The 20,324-nt window shown below is 38.3% G+C and overlaps 1 protein-coding gene across 13 annotated transcripts in view; it reads left to right on the forward strand.

The window, feature by feature from the left end:
• LOC311271807 (DNA (cytosine-5)-methyltransferase 3A-like) overlaps positions 1 to 20,324 on the forward strand; it is a 67,844-nt gene that overhangs the window by 39,966 nt on the left and 7,554 nt on the right. For 5 of the 13 annotated variants that reach the window (XM_084377672.1, XM_084377682.1, XM_084377676.1 and 2 more), the window contains 16 exons: positions 6,180 to 6,395; positions 6,558 to 6,716; positions 8,144 to 8,251; positions 8,767 to 8,914; positions 10,544 to 10,687; positions 11,067 to 11,111; positions 11,966 to 12,045; positions 13,168 to 13,280; positions 13,799 to 13,982; positions 16,937 to 17,021; positions 17,151 to 17,296; positions 17,408 to 17,498; positions 17,644 to 17,792; positions 18,769 to 18,854; positions 18,947 to 19,028; positions 19,626 to 19,744. In XM_084377672.1, the coding sequence (XP_084233798.1) occupies positions 6,180 to 6,395; positions 6,558 to 6,716; positions 8,144 to 8,251; positions 8,767 to 8,914; positions 10,544 to 10,687; positions 11,067 to 11,111; positions 11,966 to 12,045; positions 13,168 to 13,280; positions 13,799 to 13,982; positions 16,937 to 17,021; positions 17,151 to 17,296; positions 17,408 to 17,498; positions 17,644 to 17,792; positions 18,769 to 18,854; positions 18,947 to 19,028; positions 19,626 to 19,744 (1,955 nt within the window). The remainder of the gene's footprint in view (positions 1 to 6,179; positions 6,396 to 6,557; positions 6,717 to 8,143; positions 8,252 to 8,766; positions 8,915 to 10,543; positions 10,688 to 11,066; positions 11,112 to 11,965; positions 12,046 to 13,167; positions 13,281 to 13,798; positions 13,983 to 16,936; positions 17,022 to 17,150; positions 17,297 to 17,407; positions 17,499 to 17,643; positions 17,793 to 18,768; positions 18,855 to 18,946; positions 19,029 to 19,625; positions 19,745 to 20,324) is intronic. The other 8 variants (XM_084377680.1, XM_084377683.1, XM_084377681.1 and 5 more) reach the window with 6 other exon arrangements.

Here is a 20,324-nt window from a genome sequence, read left to right on the forward strand (position 1 = left end):
TACTTTTAAATACTATTTTATACTTAAAGGCAATGATACGAAATCAAACAAACTTTGGTATGTCACTGTCAATTAAACTAGATAAATAAACAGCATATGTCTTTAAGATTTAATACTTTTTTTCCTAAGATGTGTTGAGGTTCTCACCACCCACAATTAATTTAAATGTGTTCCAGCTGTGAGCAGCTCCTCCATTTGCTCTGTGCATTGCTTTGTGTCAGAATAGTATCCATCGACAGCACACTTAAACATACTTAGTTTACAAGTCATCTAGTTTGAGTATACTTAATTTTGTCACTTTTGCAGCGTTTCATCAAAATCTTCTTCTTCTTCGTCTCACAGATTGTTTGTAGTATTGATTTGGGCCTCACTGATACTTAAGTTTAGTCGTAGGAAGTAAGTCCACACATTTTTTCTCAAGCGTCCCAGATGTTTTAGAAACTGGTGACGACATATGGAGTTTACCTTACAGCGCACATATATGTGTGAGTGTTGTGTCAGTGTGTTTGTGTGTGTGGTCTGTCTACGATCCATGTAACAGGCTGATTAGGATTATATGAGGTCAAAGGTCAACAGGAGCGGGGGAAGAGTGACCCTGTGGTCTCGGGGTCACACAGAGGAGAGAACTGTCACGACCCGACACTCTCACTTTTACTGTCTCTTCCACGTGGATTTATGCCGTCATCCCTCCCCTTCTTCCCCTTTTTTTCTCAAGGAATTCAGCGAAGTGTTCCCACCAAATTGTATCACACGTTCATTATATTAGATGGTGGTTTTTCAGACCAGCTAAAGTGGAAACCAAATTGTTCTCTCCAGTGTTAAAAACCAAAAAGGAAGAATGTTTTTTAGGTCATGGAAAGGCTCTCGTGGGAGTCGTGGGACTTTACATCTGGGCCAGTGAGATTTGAGCAGTTTAGCAAGCAGTGAGGTCATGATTATTTTTAGATTTGTCTCTTTTGATGCAAAGCGCTTGCCGATGCAGTGTTTTTCACTGGACTCCCCGGTTACATCCCTAAAAATAGCTGCGGTTACACTGACAATGTTTCTTCAACCTGATTGAAATCATTCTGATAAGAGATATCAGTGTAACAAGATGGGTGTCTACATCCCACAAAGCAACTAATCAGAATATAGCTTTTTTGACATGCCAAAAGTGGTTCCACTTCTTATCAGCCAATATACATTGGCCCATAAGGCACAGGCACTTATAAAGTGACAGATTTATTTTTTTTACCATCTGTTTATTGATTTTGAAAGTGCTACAGATATACAACAGGATAAACTTACAAATAACAAATGCAAGAAAAAGAAAAAACAAACACTAAGGACACTAAAACACTGTTAAACTGCTACACCATTGAAGTAGCGCCAACAGTATTTGACATAATAAATCAAAATTTTCCTCATTCCTTCAGCCACTAGTCAAAGATTTCCAGAACTATAGCAGCGGTTTTCTGGCGAGCAGTGTGGATAGAGAGATGGCCCGAGCTTCATACCTATCCTCCACTCTAACTGATTCGATGACCCCAAATAGCCATAAAGTGAAATAGCCAGCTAGATCAAATCGAATCAAATACATTTTATTTATACAGCCAAAATCACAATCACATTGCCTCGTTAGGCTTCGCAATCTGTACAGTGAATGACATCCTCTGTCCTCAGACCCTCAATTCAAGTAAGGAAAAACTTCCCAAATAAAAAAAACAACCCGTTGGCAGTGATAGAAGAAACCTGAGGGAGACAGGAGGGATCCGTCTCCCAGGATGGACAGACATGCAATAGCTGTTGCATGTACAGAACAGAGCAACAAAATCAGAGTATACAACTTTTATTGACAGAATATCTGATACAAGTAGATTATATAAACTATTTGTGAAGAATGTGGATCGAGAAGGACGACTGAACAGGTCGAGGCATCTCCACCCTCCACACCAACATGGTGACAGAAGAGTGCAAAATGCCAAAAGTATTACAAATGTTTGCTTATCAGTAAATGTTGACATAAACTCTTTTGACAAAGCTATAGTTATCTGGACAAACTTTCATATTGGCTTTATGACCTACTGCTTCGTACCAAGTGCAACTGTTTAGTGAAAAGAGGCCCTGGTAACAACAGGCGGACTGATTGCAAAAGTTGATATTCATAAAGTTGTAGTTATGTACTGTATAGCTCCAGGTAATTTTTAATTTTTATGGTCTTACAGTGATCTTGTTATGTTACACAGTATAGTCGGCATGTTTCTGTCCCTGCTGGAAACTTGTTCACATCACCTAATGTTATCCTCATGTGGCAAACATGCAGATAAAGAATATATTTATTCAAAACAATTGTTTACATGGTCATTAGGATTACACCACCCATCAGAAACCTATTGATCCAGATTGGGCCAGTCTCCTCCAAGCGAAGTGGTTACATGAGACATTTTTATTCTGATTGGGTTAATGTTCCGATTATAAGTGGAATATTAGGATCTGTGTAAATGTAGCTAGTGTAAGCATTACTGTGACTTTAAGCTTTTTTAGCTTCAGTTTGTTTTAGTTGATTTGTCTGTTTGATAAAGGTGGCCATTATTTCTTAAATGAGGTTAAAGTAGTACTAAACGTAATAGAATATAGAGGCACTTGTACTTTTGTACATTTTTATGCCACTTTGTTCTTTAAAGGTCAAGATTTGACACAAAAGACACATGAGCAACTTCTAAAACTGATGCATGATGCAAATAAAACTAGTTAATATAAACTACTTAAAAATTCTCTACCTTAATGAGCGAAAACATTAAAATACTTTTGATACAGTTTGGGATTCACACTTATTCACTTTCACACTGAATGTTAGATGTGAAGATCGATACCACTCTCATGTCTGTCCATTAAATATGAAGCGACAGCCAGAATCCATTTAGCTTAGCTTAGCATAAAGACTGAAAACAAAGGGAAACAGCTAGCCTGGCTCAGTCCAAAGCTGTCAAAATCTGCCTATTAGCACCTCTTAAGTTCATTTTATGTCTTGTTTGTCTAATTTGTAAAGAAAAGGAAGCATAACATGTCAGGTTGCAGTTTCATCGGGAGGTGATGTGGGAAATCTCTGCTCCCCGCCAAGAAAAAGTCCCACATATAAATGATTTAATGATAATATAACTTTTACACTTTGGTTTAACAAACTAGATGCATTAAAATGAGTGAGCTTTAGATATGCAGGTATCATTTCACAGATGCAGGGTTTCCCCCTATTCCTCTTTATGCTAAGATAAGCTAACTAGCTGCTAGATGTAGCCGTAGATATAATGGACAGATATCAGAGTGGTAGCGATCTTTTCACGTAACTTCATGCCAGAAAGTGAATGAGGGTATTTCCCAAACTATTACTACAAGTTCATTTTGGTGCTAATGCTACATTTTACACTGCTGCTTAAATAAAGTTATAAATACAGGACTTTTACTTGTTATGGTGTGTTTTTGTAGTGATATAGCTTCTTTCGTAAACTCGATACACTTCTGTTTAACTCATTATTGTAATATGACGATGAGTAATCATCTGGGAAACTGACTTTAAAACCTCACCTACTGTACTGTATCTTCCCTCAGTCTTCTGCTCTGAATGCTCCACTTTCTTTCAGTCCCTATAATATTCCTCAGTTTTATATTATAATCCTATTTACTCTCTCTCGCTCTCCTCTCTCTGTTTCTCTGAACCCGCTGAACTGCCTCCCCACCGCACCCTTTCTCCCCACTCACTTCCTGTTTAGAGGAACAATTAAAGGATTGTTCCTACGGCCCGGGGCACTAAGGCCTTGATCTGGAGCAGCCGTCACATCAGCTGGAAAGACCCACATGAAACATCAATTATAGGACCTCCTTGAAGGGCAGTGTTTTCCTGTAGACCAACAAGAATAAAACATAAAGGTTATGATAGATTAGAACCTTTGGAGGAAACCCAGGCGAGGGGATGATCCTCTTAGAAGGTGCCGGACAGTGAGACATGATCACTGACAACGACTTGTGGTGTCGAAGTATGACGAATGGCTTATATGATGCATGATAGTCGACAAATGGACTTAAAAGGTTGAGTGCTGTAGAAAAAAAGTTATATTTTTACTTGATAAAAGACCTTAGTGAGTAATCCGTTATCTAATCGTATCAGCGTGGAGGAGGCTATAGAGAGTATGTGGAGGCATTTTCCCTGAAGGGAAATTTGACAAATATTCAGCCATAAATGGTGAATCCTGTTGACTTGGTGCTGGTGCTGTTGGAAGAATAACAAGGAAATTTGTTTGCCTTGTAATTATGCGAAAATGCCAGAGGACTGTTCTCACAGAAATCATTTATTTAGGAAAGCATTTCCCAAGTACCCAAAAAAATAATCACTACTTCAAATGAAAGTGATTTAAAGTCAGTGTGTCACTCTGCTGCATATTCTTGTGTTTGTTGTTTTCTTCTTGTGTGAATTTTCAATTAGCTCGTAGTGGAGTTATGAGGAATTATTGCCTATTAGACTTGAGTGCTCGTCCCACAGAAGCCCCGCTCGTGCAGCCTTTTTGTGCTGTACTTAACTAGGACTGAAATTTACACAGAACAAGTCCAGTCATAAAGCAAACAATAGATGACAATAAAACAATAGGTACGGTTCAGAGACTTAGAAGGTTTTTTAAGTTAGGGTTAAGTATTTCTTTATGGAAGCCCCAGACAATCATGGGTCAAACATTTATGTCATTGTCACTGAAAAACGAATGCTTTTTTCCCGAGACAACAGAATAATTTCATTGAGATCTCAAGAAAACCAACTTTGTTTATGTCATCATTCCCGAGATAACGAGATTATCATCATCACGAGAAAATGACTTCATGAGATTCATAAGAGTGGACGACTGCATGCAAACTGCTCTGTGATGTGGGTTTGTGAGTTTCAAAGCAAACCATATGAACTTTTGCTATTTAAATATTTCCTCTATTCATCTGATAGGAGGGTATTTACAATATGGCTGCTGTAAGGGATAGGTAGGTAGAACAATGGTATTATTATAGTATTATTATGTTGTGCTTGTTTCCACACGGACATTTCAGAGTGAGAAACTATGAAACAACAGTCTTGCATACAGTGATCAACTGTGTTACTATATGGTAGGCTACAACCTCTTGTTGGCCCTGGGACAAGAATGTAAACAAATTAAAAAGCTTGAAGTACAGTCTGATGCACTGATCAATCATAGGTACTCCTTGATCTGACAGTCCATTCCAGTCTTTTACGCTTGTCATGATGCAGTGTATGCATGCGTATGGCACTGCTGATTAAATAAACTTTAAGCTATACGTAAAAAGAGGGAACAACATTTTGTGTTCTCGTGATAACAGGTTAATTTATCTCGTTATCGTATTTTCTCGGAATAACAAAGCTTGTAATCACGAGAAAACAAGCTTTGTTATTAAAACGTGATAATTAACTTCTATTAACTATGTTTTAGCCGTTTTAATTGAAACCCTTTTGACAACAGCAGTCAAAATGTCATATGATATAACGTTAATGAATTTTTAATGAACAGTATTATTAAAATCTGTTCTAAGATCACAGAAGGGACTGAAGGGAATTTTCTCTGTTATCAGGGCGTCATTACGTAAAACTAATCGCTTCTTGAAATCTGTGATATGTCTTTTAAGTTCTCTGTAGATGTTTTTGTTGAGTTTACTTTATTTTATTAATTGATGATCAAACTATTTATTATCTTTTTCTATTTATTATAGATTCATTTAATTTACTAAACTCCTTTGCATATTTAATTTTGATTTTTATTGTATTTTATTCTTATTTCATTTATTTCTCATCTATTTTTGTTTCTACATGTTACTGTGTGTTTTAGTATGTGTGCAAGACAAGCTGTTCTGTTGCCCCTGGTGGGATTTATAAAGTTAAAGTTAGGTCACTTAAACTGTACTTAATAAATAAGAGTCATAAGCCATCAAGAGCTCAGAAAATATAACTTTAACATGTATTTTTTCCTCATTTAGATGTGACCCCACTTGTTTAAGTTCTTTAACCACATTTTTACACTGCAATGTGATTTAAGCTGCAAATGTCTGAAATCATTTTTTCATACTATTACTGTTTTCTCAACTCCTCAATTACTGTTTTCTCAACTCTATGTTCTTCTTGTTGCTCATCGCCTGACTCTGTTCTTCCTCCACAGGCAGAGCGACGGGCGTACAGAGAGGCAGAGATCAGCATGATGGACGACCTATCAGAGGCTGACTCTCACAAAGAAGAGGAGCCGCCGAGCCCGGCCCCTCCCCCATCACAACAACACACAGACCCCGCCTCTCCGACAGTTGCCGTGACTCCGGAGCCGGTTGCTAGGGGAGAACAGGCCACACCCAACGAGATAGAGTACCAGGTAAATTCACAAGTGAGTCTTTTTTTCGATTAGTGAATTTTCTACAATATTTTACTTTATTACACCAAACAAACACACATGTTTATGCCACACTTTTCATCTTGTAGCACAGATGATCTGTCTGAACTCTTTACTGTCCTGACGGCCGTCTTGTTTTCTCTGTGATATTTACAGGATGGCCGGGGTTTTGGCATTGGCACGCTGGTGTTTGGGAAGCTGCGAGGTTTCTCCTGGTGGCCCGGCCGGATCGTTTCCTGGTGGATGAGCGGCCGTAGTCGAGCTGCAGACGGAACTCGCTGGGTGATGTGGTTCGGAGACGGCAAGTTCTCTGTGGTGAGTAGTTTTATTGAGGATCAAGTACATGAGTAAAGTGGGTTTTAATCCCTAGCAGAGACACATAGGTGCTCAGTAAGGGGACATAAAGTCATTCCAAAGAGGGAAAGAAAGAAAGTCCGTTGTTAATATTTTAGGAAATCAATTTGGCCTTCAGGCAGTAGCTTAATGTCTTTAACACCCAGAGTATTTACACCCCGGTCTTCTAATTTCATGCTTTTATAAACGCCAAAATACTGTCCCAGTTAAGACATTCATAACCTTTTTCGAATAAAATGTACTCTTCACAGCTCCACAGATTTGTCAGTGTTAATTTAACACTTAATTTGCACTTAGCAGACACTTTGGTAAATTAATATAATCTTTGATTAGATAAAACATTACCTCAATTTTAACCTTTTTTCTTTTGACTTATTTAAATTCAGAATTTAATAACCCCATTAGACAGATATCTTGCCCCTCACCCTTTGAGCCACCTTTCCTTCAAATAGATGAACACAAATGGCACACAAAATCACCTTAAAGAAGTATTGCACGTCTGAAAATACTTTTTAAATTGGTGCTTTCCTTTGAAGACCTACAACAACCAGAATGCATTGTGCCACACCAGACCAATAAACACTGCTGACGACATACAATTGAAACAGGAAACGGTAAAGCGGCCAGCTAGTCGTATTACATCTGAGCAGTCCACTAAAATATGTTTCTGAAAGCATTTTAGGTGAGAAAAAGACAATGAACAGGATTATGGTTCATATGTGTTTGATCAGAGTAACCTCATCTCCCTGAAGTTTTGTAGTTTGGAATCCGTAGCATTCACACACATCCGATCTAACTTGTTTTCGTGGGGGATACAGTGTGCAAGTTGAGCCTTCAGCCGTGGTGACAGGCTTAGACAATTCAAAATAAATCAGGTCAGCGAGCTAGACAGCTTTTTCCGATAATTCTTGTGAGGATATTCATGATTATCCCGATAAAAATTATTTTATGGTCCCATCCCTGCAGTGTAGCATCAGAATCGTGGCTTGTGGTTTATCAGCAGTGCCTAGTTTTGACAGTTTGATCAGAGTTTGGTGAGACGCCCCCTCACTCGATACAACAGAGAGAGCAGGGCAGTTCTCTCTCTCGATCCAACTTTACTCTTTATGTCCTTGGATGCAGGCTTACAAAAATGCAAATGAGCATAAAGCCCTAAAATCTTCCAGATGATGTGTTTTGTGTCATTGGAGGATTTTTTGTGGGCAAAAGAGTGAGGGGGCTCTAGGAAAAGGCAAGATGGAGAGAAGTTTAACATTGTTCATAGGCATATAATACCAACATTGTAGTGACACAAAGCTGGTTGAAAATCTGAAAAGTTCCTTTGTTAATTTTCACCTGGGTTTCCTTTTAATCTTGATAACATTCATTATAATGTCTTTGTTTTGCAGGTTTGTGTGGAGAAGCTGATGCCTCTGAGCTCTTTCTCCTCTGCCTTCCACCAGCCCACCTACAACAAACAGTCCATGTACCGGAAAGCCATCTTTGAGGCTCTGCAGGTAACAGAGCGGACGTTTGATCTCTGCTGTTAACGTCAGGGAGAGTGTGTCATTTCTGATGGCTGATTTATTTATTTCTGTTGCTGCTCTCATTGTATTTCTCTCTGGATGAAATCCAACATCTAAAAGACCGAAATATAACTGTGCGAGACTAAAGGTCATATGTTACTCATTCCTTTCTTATGTAACAAGATCTGCAGATTTGCATTGAAACTGGAGGATATTTTGCATTTGTGGAGGTGTTGTTCGCTTCTCTCTTTGCCCACATTTTTATAAGTGGCAACATGTGGGTACGTTAGTGTCAATCTCACATTTTTATGGGTTATAATACAGAACACATGGTCATTTACTTCTTCTACACTCTTATCATTCAGTTGAACTTCGGTGAAATTATAAACGTTCAGTGAAGGATTCGTACACTTAAACCTGCACATAGCTTTTGTTTTCGACATATTTTTTGTGTCCTGTGTATGAGCCACGCTGTGTTTGTGTGTGTGTGTTTATTCTGTGTGTAGGTGGCCAGTGTACGGGCGGGGAGGCCAGTTCCTTCCTGTGATGCGAGCGATGATGCAGACGGGGTAGAGATTCAAACCAGACAGATGATCGAGTGGGCCATGACCGGCTTCCTGCCCAATGGTCCTTCATCACTTGACCCTCCAGAGGGTAAACACACATTCATTAATATGTTATTCATGGGAGTGATCGTTAAAAATACACAATGGACAGAATTTTTAGCTGTATAGCTCACTCTGTTGGTTGGTTGGTCAGTGGTCGCTGGTATATCCTTGAAACGTACAAGTTTTCCCAAAGTATGTGATGCCAAAAGTGTTTATACATGTTCTAATTAACAAAACATGATTGTTGGTGTTATATATTTCCCTGAAATAATTTATTTGGGAAGACCAAAGGAAGAAATCTTATTTTACACGATTTGGATGACTTACCATCAAACACAAAGCCTGTGGCAAGAAATTTAGGCATGATTTTTGATCGTGACCTGACCCTCGAGAAGCAAGTAGAGAGAGTTGCGCAATACTGTTTCCTTCAGATAAAGTCTTTTATATCTTGTGCTGACTTAGAGAAGTTAATTCATGCCTGACAGGCTAGACTCTACCTGTCTCAGTCAAAAATCAATTTCTGGACTCCAGTTTGTTCAAAACGCCGCAGCTAGAATTTTAAATGGCACTAAATGTAGAGACCATATTACCCCAGTGTTAGCACATCTGCACTGGCTGCCAATAAGTTTTCAAATTGATTTTAAGATTTTATTACTTGCTTCTAAAGAATAGAAAGGGATAGCCACCACCTACAACACTGACCTCTTAAAACTCCTTAAGGTCCTCTTGCTCGTCCCTCAGCTGAGGCTCGAGACCAAAGGTGATTGCGCCTTCTCAGTTGGGGTGCCTATGCATTGGAATAGCCTGCCTGAGGAAATCAGGCTAGCAAAATCAGTTTCAACTTTTAAATTACTTATAAAAACTCTAAGGCTTTTATTTGAATAGTTACCCACGCATTGCTGTTTCGTCATGATTCCCTGTATTCCCTTTTATTCCTGTTTTAAATCCTATTTTTGTATTTAAAGCTTTGATCTGGTCTTTTTGAATTGAATCTCTTGTTTGTTGGTCTGTTTTAGATTTGTTGCTGCTTTTTGCCATTTACAGAACTTTGTAGACATTGTTTTTGAATAAGTACTATACAAATAATGTTGTTTATTATTATTATTATTATTATAGAGAGAGGGGATAACTGCACAGGCTTTCAGACAATATTTAAAGGGGTACTATGTAGTTTTGGAGAAGAACATTTTTTTTAAATATTAATAAGGTAGCATTACAAGTGAATAAACAAGCTGTTGTCAGAGGAAAATAAGGTCCGCAGAACACTGTTTGAAGCTAGAAAGGTGGCAGGGTCCGCCACATATAAACAAAGTTAAACAATATGAAACTGTGTTGTCCTTTAAGGTCAGTTTGTTTAATCAGTTTATTCAGCCATGAAAACAAAGAGAATTTGTTTATTTAGTTTATTAATGAAAATTTTTCTCTTCTGATTAAAATTCTTCCACGAAACTACATAGTGCACCTTTAAAGGTGTTGCACTGGTCGCACAAAAATTGACCAAAGAAGTTGTGAAAAGAAGGAAAAACGTTCTTCTTAGCCTGAAAGTCTACAAAAGCTTTAACTAGTGACTCCACAGCTTTAAACAAGTCCCAGTGTACTGTATCTCCAAAGTAACCTGACTCATTCTGGATGATACACCCATAACCACTAAAAACAAAGTTAATCATCCCCACAGGCGAGCAGAATCCATATAAGGAAGTGTACCCAGAGATGTGGGCCGAACCTGAGGCGGCGTACACGCCTCCACCTGCCAAGAAGCCACGCAAGAACGCAGCTGAAAAAGCAAAGATCAGAGAGGTGATCGACGAAGGGACAAGAGGTAAACGAGCAAACATACAATTTCAGCTGAAGCTGCTTATTTTCATAATTGAACCTACAACTTCTGTGTGTTTATTTAAAAAAATTTACTGCAAGTGGAGGAGTGAGTGAGTGAGTGAGTGAGTGAGTGAGTGTTCTCCACCACTCAGAGGAAAATGTTGAAATAAATACGAGCTTTTAAGTTGATGAAGAGCTGAGTCACTTTTTGACCAGCGGCAGACTGACTTATTCAGCAGTACAGAGGCCTGATCTTCTCGATAATACACGTTTCTGTCAATGTTGACTTTACTGTGTTATTACAAACAAACACATACACATACATACACATTACAAGTACAAAATAGTGTGTTGATGTGTTTTGTTTCTATTGTTTGTTCCAGAGAGACTCATACATGAGATCAAAAAGAAGACCAGGAACATCGAAGGTAAAAGATTCACATTTTATTCCAGCAACATTCTTATATGTAGATTTGAAATGAAGTGATGCTTTCGTTCAATCCTCTTTAAGAGCTGGTTCGTATAATTCCTCTGGCTCACAGAAGTGTTTTATACACTTTGCTTAACCCTTGATAAAGAGTTGACTTTAGCTCATTTTTATCACCTGCCCCTTTCAGCAAGTCGCACTTTAACTGCTGCTGAACAGTGTTAACAATCATGACCTAATAAAACATCCTTCTAAATGAGTTGGAAAGGTGACAAACTGTTAAATTTAAAACCCACATCATTATTTAGGAAAGTATTTTCCCTCTGAAGATTACTTTTTGGATTTTCTTATCTTATCTGCTGTTACAATACAAACAGATGTTTTTGATAAAGGAAGTAACTTTGGCTGCGTATTGAAATGTTAGTATACTGTTTATGAGGCTGTTATTACATTATTAGTGTATTTTTTCTTGTTTAAACCAGAAAAAAGGTCAATTCAGTTAATTAGGGTAAATATAAAATCAATGACACCTAAATTAAATTGCTTATATCCTAAATTAAGTCTACCTTTGACTAAAAAAACTATAAAAAGTGTTTCTGGCATCCAGTTCGTCTTCTTATTTACATTCTTGGCGTTTAGTTGATTCATTTATGCAGCAAGACCTACAGTAATATTTCACTGGTGGACCGGAGTGAAGACATCCAAAACAGATTATGAGCTGGAATGTTAATGTAAAGTTATAAATCACACCAACCGGCCAAGTAATTAGTGAGTCTTTGTCATTAAGTCTCACTTGTTGTACCTTTAAATTCCAGCATTAATCTAAGTGTTGAATATAATAATGTGTTTGTTCAGATATCTGCATCTCCTGTGGAAGCCTCAATGTCTCTCTGGAGCATCCTCTCTTCATAGGAGCAATGTGCCAGGGTTGCAAAGTAAGAAACCTCTCAGAGAAACCCGCTGTGGGTTTAACGATAATCTAATATTGGTAATGTGGATGATGATAATGTCATGAGGTCATTTTACAAAATTGTGTTCATTCACACAGTTCATTATCAGTTTGGTTATTTTATAATCAGGAAACATTTTCTCCTTAACAGTGAATTTATAAATCAAACACACAATATGTAGATGAATGTAAATACATGTACCAAACACTTTTGCATACAGACTTAGGCTCTGATCACACAGAGACTCGGTCACCAATGGTTTGGTTGCGTTACAGCGCCTCACCTGTGGAGATGAAATATTGATCATGTGTTATGAGTTCATGTGGTTGCCTTTTCACGAGTGCTTGAGTAGTTGATAGTAATTGTGTGTTTTTTAGATGTTGTGTGACTATCGTTATCATGAATATGTCCAGCCACGATAATTTTGTATTGAAAATCTGATATCATGACAGCCCTAATATGTAATTAATGGTAAAGGCAGTGCGACTTTGCACCATGTGCTGAAAGTTGAACATTTCAACCTCTAAAAACCACTAGAAAAACGGAGGGAAACAATGGTTTTGCTGGTGACACATTTCTAGCGACGTATCTAATGGAGATCTGCCTCCAAGGTGTCAACTGTGAAGATCACATTATTGTTTTTGTTTTTTGAATTCATGGATTGTTCATTTTGTCTATAACATATGAAAAAAATGGTGAAAATCCTCCAAAACAACTTCCCCGGAGCCTGACGAGATGTCCTCAGATCACTTGATTTGTTCAACAAACAGTCCAAAACTCAAATATATTCAGTTCACACACAGACTCAAACAGAGAACAGACTTGAATCCTCACATTTGAGAAGCTGGAAATAGAGAATGTTTGACATTTTAGCTTGATGAATTATTAAACATCAAATTAGTCCAACAAATATCTGTTGAAGTTGCATTTCTCAAATGGGCCAAACACACAAAACGCACTCTCTTTCTCACTCTGTTTTGAAAGCAGTGAAAATATCGTGAACATTGGTTGAATATCAATAACGTCTGAGATGTAACCCGAAAAACAGATTTAATTTTGACAGCCTCCCTCTGTGCCTCCTCCTGATTCTGTCCTGTGCTCTGGCAGAATTCGTTCCTGGAGTGCGCCTACCAGTACGACGATGACGGCTACCAGTCCTACTGCACCATCTGCTGTGGAGGCAGGGAAGTGCTCATGTGCGGCAACAACAACTGCTGTAGGTCAGTACAATACTGTATACAGACACTGGCAAGTTTTGGGGACTGGCAAGCAGGAGTTTCCTTCTTTTTGTGGCCAGGACAGGGTTTTGGATTTCACAGTAACAATTTACCCATAAATGTCAAACGTGATTTATGGCTCATTTTATCGGTGACTGAGTCAGCCAACTCATGTGGAGCAGATTTATTTATGTGAATATAGAGTTTATTTTGGCATAAAGACTCTGACCTAATCAATGCAAACATGCACCAGCTCAGCACAGCAGATACCGGGAGTCATGCAGTGGTGGAAGAAGAATTCAGATTTACCACAGTACCACAGTGTAAAAATACCATGTGTCCAAAAGCTGACTTAAAGGTCCAGTTTGTAGAATTAAGGGCAATCTGTCAGCAGAAATGCAATAAAATATTCAGAATTATTCTAATAATTTAAACATTATTCTTTTCATTGGTTTATAATCACCTGAAACTAAGAATTGTGTTTTAGTTACCTTAAAATGAGTGTGTATGTGTGTATGCAGGTGTTTCTGCGTGGAGTGCGTGGATCTGTTGGTAGGAGCTGGCTCGGCGGCGGCGGCCATCAAAGAAGACCCCTGGAACTGCTACATGTGCGGCCCCCGGAACACCTACGGGTTACTGCGGCGACGGGATGACTGGCCCTGCAGACTACAGCATTTCTTCGCCAACAACCATGAACAAGAATTTGTAAGTGTTTCCATGTGTTTCTTTTCTGTTCTTCATACATAAAACAGAATTAATAATGGTCATGATCATAAAAGTAATAGTTGTGTTGTATTACAGAGCGATTTCATCCCAGACTTGTTCCTCCACCAGTTCATTCCCTTAAAGGGGCACTATGTAGTTTTGGAGAAGAAATTCAAACTCAGAATTTTAATATTTAGGTATAATATAGGTAGCATTATTGTAATGCTCAGAATAATATTTTTTTTTCCATAACTGAATAAACAAGCTGTTCTCAGAGCAAAATAAGGTCCGCAGAACACAGTTTGAAGCTAGATAAAAACAAAGTAAAACAGTATGAACAGTGTTCACCTTTAAGGACAACACAATTTCATACATCACAATTGATGTTTGTTTATTCAGTCACAAAAACAAAGAGAGTTTGTTAATTTAGTTTGTTTAGGCATAAAAAAAAATAAGTCAGTGTTCTTCTGATTAAGATGTATTGCTCAAAACGACATAGTGCACGTTTAAACCACTAAAACACTGCCCAACCTGACTTGTTATCATAAGTGGACAGCAACTAACCATGACAACTTAATACCACATTACAAACTACATGTCAGCGAAAAAAGTATATGGAGTATGTTTATTAATTTAAGTTTTTTAACATCAACTAAACATTTATTTCCTCCGCCATGTTTCTGCGTACAGTATATGACGTCAAAGTCAGTTGGTCGTGTAGCTACATTTTCGCCGACCTTCTGACTTAAGGGGACATCTGTGTAAATTTCACCAGTTATAACTCATTTTTCAGATTTTTCCGGCACCGCATGCACTGTTATAAGTTTTTTTAGTGTTTAAAAAGACACACAAGTAGAGAGAGGGAATTCCAGTGGTGGAAGAAGTATTCAGATCTTTTGTATAAATTATGTAAAAGTATCTTTCTCAAGTAAAAGTACAGAAGCATCAAAATACTGTCTATAAATGTACCAACAGTAAAATTGTCTGACTTTTGACTGTCGAAATTCCTCTTGATTTGGATTGATTTCAGAAAATTCAGATCACCTGTTGTACAGGGAGTGGAGGCTGGCTCCTAATTAATGAGTGAGAGCAGTTTGGGGCATTCCCATTTTAGCCAATCAGAGTTTAATGACGCCCTTATGTGAATGCTTAAGAGAGGTGGGGAATCACACATCAAGCTCAGTCTGAAACATTGCTGACCTCATCCAAACAGACTGTCAACCAGAAACTGTAATTCATGTATGCTTGTTTGGATTTCTTTCATGTCTTTTTCTTTCCAGTTGAGGGAAGTTTTGAGAATTCTGCAACCTTGTAGAGTCATTTTTAAAGGTCAATATTCAGTTAGGCTTCCTGCATTAGGGACATGCATAGTGCTATTTGTGCCAGAGAATGGCTGGTGTCACAACAGCCTGGGACATTGAGGTTTCTTTCAATCTCACTGAACCCCTCAACACCCGGGCCCCTTTATACACCTTACGTTTGTTTTCCATTTTATTTCATTGTGACAACTTTTGCATTTTTCCCTGAAGAGGCATTTTTTCATTATTTTTTTTTATATAGCACCTTTTAAAGCAGAGTCTACAAAGTTCTTTGCCAAACAAGCAATAGCAGGAAACTCAGGAAGGCAATATTACAGAATAAACAGTCAACAGTGAAGCCAAACACAAGGAAGCCAAGTCTTAGCCAAGTTAAAACAATAAGGCAGAACAGAAAATGTAAAAACACAAAAGGACAATATGAGTCAAAAACAGGCAAAATCACAGAAACAGAATGAGCAATGCAAAAATACAGACAAATAATAAAATCGATAAAGGGCGATATAAAGACAGCATCACTTCAGGGAAGTAAGAACAGATAAAAAGATTACGGGCAGTAAAAAGAAAAAATGATAATAAATAGATTAAAAATAAACAAATAAAAGCAGTAAAGGACAGAAGAAAAAAGACATCACATGAGAGGAATTAAAAACAGATAAATGGACAGAGCAGTTAATGGAGTAAAACGATAGAAAGATGATATATATTTCCATGTGGTTTGGGACAGGTTCTCTGGCATTTTCCCACCAGTACCGCCACAAAAGTACACATTATGCAGAATGGCCCATTTCAGAATCATATATATAATATTACTGGATTATAATTAGATCAGCATAAATTCATCTTTTAAATGTTGCAGAGGGTAAAAGTGGAGCATATTTCAGTGACTTTATATACTGCTGGATAGACCTTTCTGTAATATAGGCTAATTTATTAGTTGATTTAAGAATCTATTAACTTAAGCTGTCAAATAAATCAAGTCAAGTGTCCAATATTTGCATCTAAATGTAGCAGAGTAGACCCATAAAGTAGCATAACATTTACATATTCAAGTGAAATATTGATTAAAGACTTGAGAATACAATTCTGTATTCTGTAGCGGTCATTTTATTCATTTGTTAATGTATCCATCTATTATTCTCCACCTTACATCTCTGGTGACACATTGCAGACTCTACAACTTCTCTATCTACCTGTCCTCCTGTACTGAACTACACCCCTACTCCTTCTATAACTATCCATGACATCAACACTGATCGTTGTAACAGCTATCCGAACTCAATCATTCCACCTCAGTCCAGACAACACACTTTAAGTCAATTAGGTGCAGTAAATTTGATATGTTGACCGTCTAATATCAAATTCTAACCCTGCTTGAAAAATTCATCACAGTTAAACATCAGTGCCTGGTGTTCAGTGGGACTTCTGCTCCGGGGCTTGTCAAATTTAAATGATCCATGAAGCTAAAACACATCAAAACAGACCACGTTCACATTCAATTATTGATGCTTTTAAGCCAGAATCACCGGAAACACCGGCTCATCCTTGTAAATGAAGCTGGTGGCTTATGTGCTGCTGTTCCCTCTGCGCTCTCTCGTGTTCTCATCAATGTCTCTTCCTCTTTTAACTCTCCTTTAGGAGCCGGCCAAGTTGTATACTCCAGTGGCAGCAGAGAAGAGGAAACCAATCAGAGTTCTCTCCCTGTTTGACGGCATTGCCACAGGTACACAGTTGATCCAGTATTTTTTTCTCAACACTTATTTGATGGATTGGCGTGAAGGTTTACACAGACATTTAGGCCACCACTACAACGCAGCTGTAATGACAAATAATTATGTGATCATGCACTCAGGTCTGTTGGTGCTGAAGGATTTGGGCATCCAGGTCGACAAGTACGTGGCCTCAGAGGTGTGTGAAGACTCCATCACTGTCGGTATGGTTCGACACCACGGCCGCATCATGTACGTGGGCGATGTTCGCAACGTAACACACAAACATGTAAGTACCATTCCTCTTTGCAGAATAATTGTATTTATGTCTTATTTCTTCACTAAACTGCTCCTTAACCCGTCCTCCTGGTGCTTAAGTTAACTCTCGTTGTGTTGTTAGATCGAAGAGTGGGGGCCATTTGACCTGGTGATAGGAGGAAGTCCCTGCAACGACCTCTCCATAGTCAACCCTGCAAGAAAAGGCCTTTACGGTAAAAGGCTATAAAAATAATGAATGAATTAAACTAGAATAAATAACCAGAAGGGAACAAGTACAATTTGAGATACATTCCTTTTAATGTTAAAGATCAAAAATGCTGAGAGTCACTGACGATTGTCTCATCTCTCCTCCCGCAGAGGGAACCGGCCGGTTGTTTTTCGAGTTTTACCGCCTGCTGCACGAGGCTCGACCGAAGCCGGGCGACGATCGGCCATTCTTCTGGCTGTTTGAGAACGTGGTCGCTATGGGAGTCAGCGACAAACGGGACATCTCCCGCTTTCTAGAGGTATCATGAACACACCGGCTAAATTTAGTTTCAAAACACATAGACATGAAAACAGATTCCATTCATTTACATACATTTACCCAGTGAGGGAGGACTGAAGCATGAGAAGATTTAATGTTGTGTCAGGAAAGATTAACCTCCCACTTACTATAATATATTTTGACTATACAGTAGATTGATTGCTTTACATACTTAAGATGCTCTCTACAGCAACCTAATTAGTACAGACAGCAAGCGAAACAGATAACAAGAGCACTTGAGTATAATGTATTTTAAGGCTGTTCAGCCGCATTTAAGCTGCATTTAAACGTTGACGTTCATACGCTAAATCAACATTTGAATGCTGTGCAGGTCTTTTGTTAGTTGCAGAATTAACAATACTGTTTGTAGGATTAGATTGGTGGCTGGCTGCGTAGGATTGTTCCTGACTCGCGTGACTCAAACATTTCCAACTACACTGAGTAGTAAAACCCAGAATTAAAAATTGATTGAATAAAGATCCAAAATGTACAACATTAAGCTAATGTAATCAGCTTTGATCCATATTTATTGGTGTTTAGCCTTTCAAAGTAAACTTTTTCAATGCAGTCAAATAGCTTTGCTGATGCTCTGCTTGCCACACACAAAGGGAGACACACACCTGTATTAACAGGTTGGCCAAGCAGAAATGAGAAATTGAGTATTTTTGGTTGATGACATCATAACATTTGACGACCTACTATGGAAGCTTTGAATGTTGAATGAAATGACAATCAGTACAGCCCCGATGTGTTTTACACTTTGATTCAGTTAATTATCAGGTTAGATGTTGTTCACTTATGCTGACTGACTAAAAAACATCTTGACAAACTTGCAGGGTTTTGCATCAGTAAGATAAAGTATGATTTACACAGACCTACGGTACAGTATGAGTCTCTTCTTCAGATAGATGTTCATATTAAGTGAAACAGGAAGTGACCCTGCTGTTCCTCTTCAGTGTAACCCAGTGATGATCGATGCCAAGGAGGTCTCTGCCGCCCACCGCGCTCGTTATTTCTGGGGAAACCTGCCAGGCATGTCCAGGTGAAACAAACACACAAACACCATAGTAACAATCAGCTCACTCTCGTTTACGTCACTATTCTAACTTTTTTATCACCTTTTATTTATTACAGACCTTTGACTCCCATGACGAATGACAAACTTGACCTACAGGAGTGCCTTGAGCACGGACGTACAGCCAAGGTATCCCCCCCTGTGAGTGCGTGTATGTTTGTGTATGTCTGTGCTTATTACCATGTGGTATCTAACTTCATGATTAGTGGTGAGGGTTGGACACAAGTTTGGAAAGTAAAGCCAAATGTGGAAAGAATTTAATGTTACTTTCTACAGTATGTGATGGATAGAAAAACTGACTTTTTGAAGTTTGGAAAATGGCCAATGATCACTGTCAGTGGTGTCAAATAATGAACGGATGAGCATGCAGCACCTAAAAGTTAATGTCTGGTTAATGTATGTCAATTGAAAAACAGGAAGTCTGAACTATGTATTTCTCCTTTGAGTATAGATTTACACTATAACAGAGGCATTTCCTTCTAATTCTGCAGAAATATGTCTTTAACATCCATTTTCACTGCATTTTCCTGCATCTACTGTTAAACTTTTGCTCTACAAACAAGAGAAAAAGTCAGTCAACCCTTTAAACGATGACTCTAGTCTTACTGCAATTGTATCATAGAAAGCTGCTGTACAAAAGGAGGCTAGCTGTAGGATTAAATAAGGATTTGTGTGTGTGTGTCTGTCTGTGTTTGTGTGTTTTTTGTGTGTGTGATTGGTTCTGGATGTTAATTCCAGTTTGAGAAGTTGCGTACGATAACGACACGCTCCAACTCTGTGAAGCAGGGGAAAGACGAGCATTTCCCCGTCTTCATGGACAACAAGGAGGACATCCTCTGGTGTACCGAGATGGAAAGGTACAGTGGTGTGTGTTTGTGTGCGTGTGTGTGTGTGTGTGTCTTCTCTTGTGTGTGTCCCTCTAATTTGACTTTGTGTGCATGTTCACAAATGAAACTGATGAATATGAGTGTATTTCTGGCTTGTTTTGTGAAGTTTATTTGTGTTTCTAATCTACCACAGCTACTTTGTTTGCATGACATTGTAGTACTCAATTATGTCTGTTAATTAGGTGACAATTTGTTATATGTATGTTTTTTCAGTGTGTTCTTCCTCTGTGTGTGCCACCTCAGTCCCTTTATAGACCCCTCATTTATGAAGCAACTGATAAAACACCTCTTTAAAACATCAGAAAATAGTGAGGAATTCCTGTCACAATTCTGCATCCAAAATGATGTCTTCAGATTGCTTTTTGAAGACATCCTAAAAATACCAAAAATATTTACAAAACATTTACAACGATACAGTGAATCCTCATATTTGAAAGTATTTGACATTTTTGCTTGAAAAATAAATGATTGATCGAGTATTATAACTACGGGTAGACCAATTATCAGTGCTGGACAATTATTGGGTTGATATTCAGCGTTTTCTGTTTAT

This window comes from Pagrus pagrus (assembly GCF_965226575.1).
Source record: "Pagrus pagrus genome assembly, chromosome: 16".
Lineage (NCBI taxonomy): Eukaryota > Metazoa > Chordata > Actinopteri > Spariformes > Sparidae > Pagrus > Pagrus pagrus.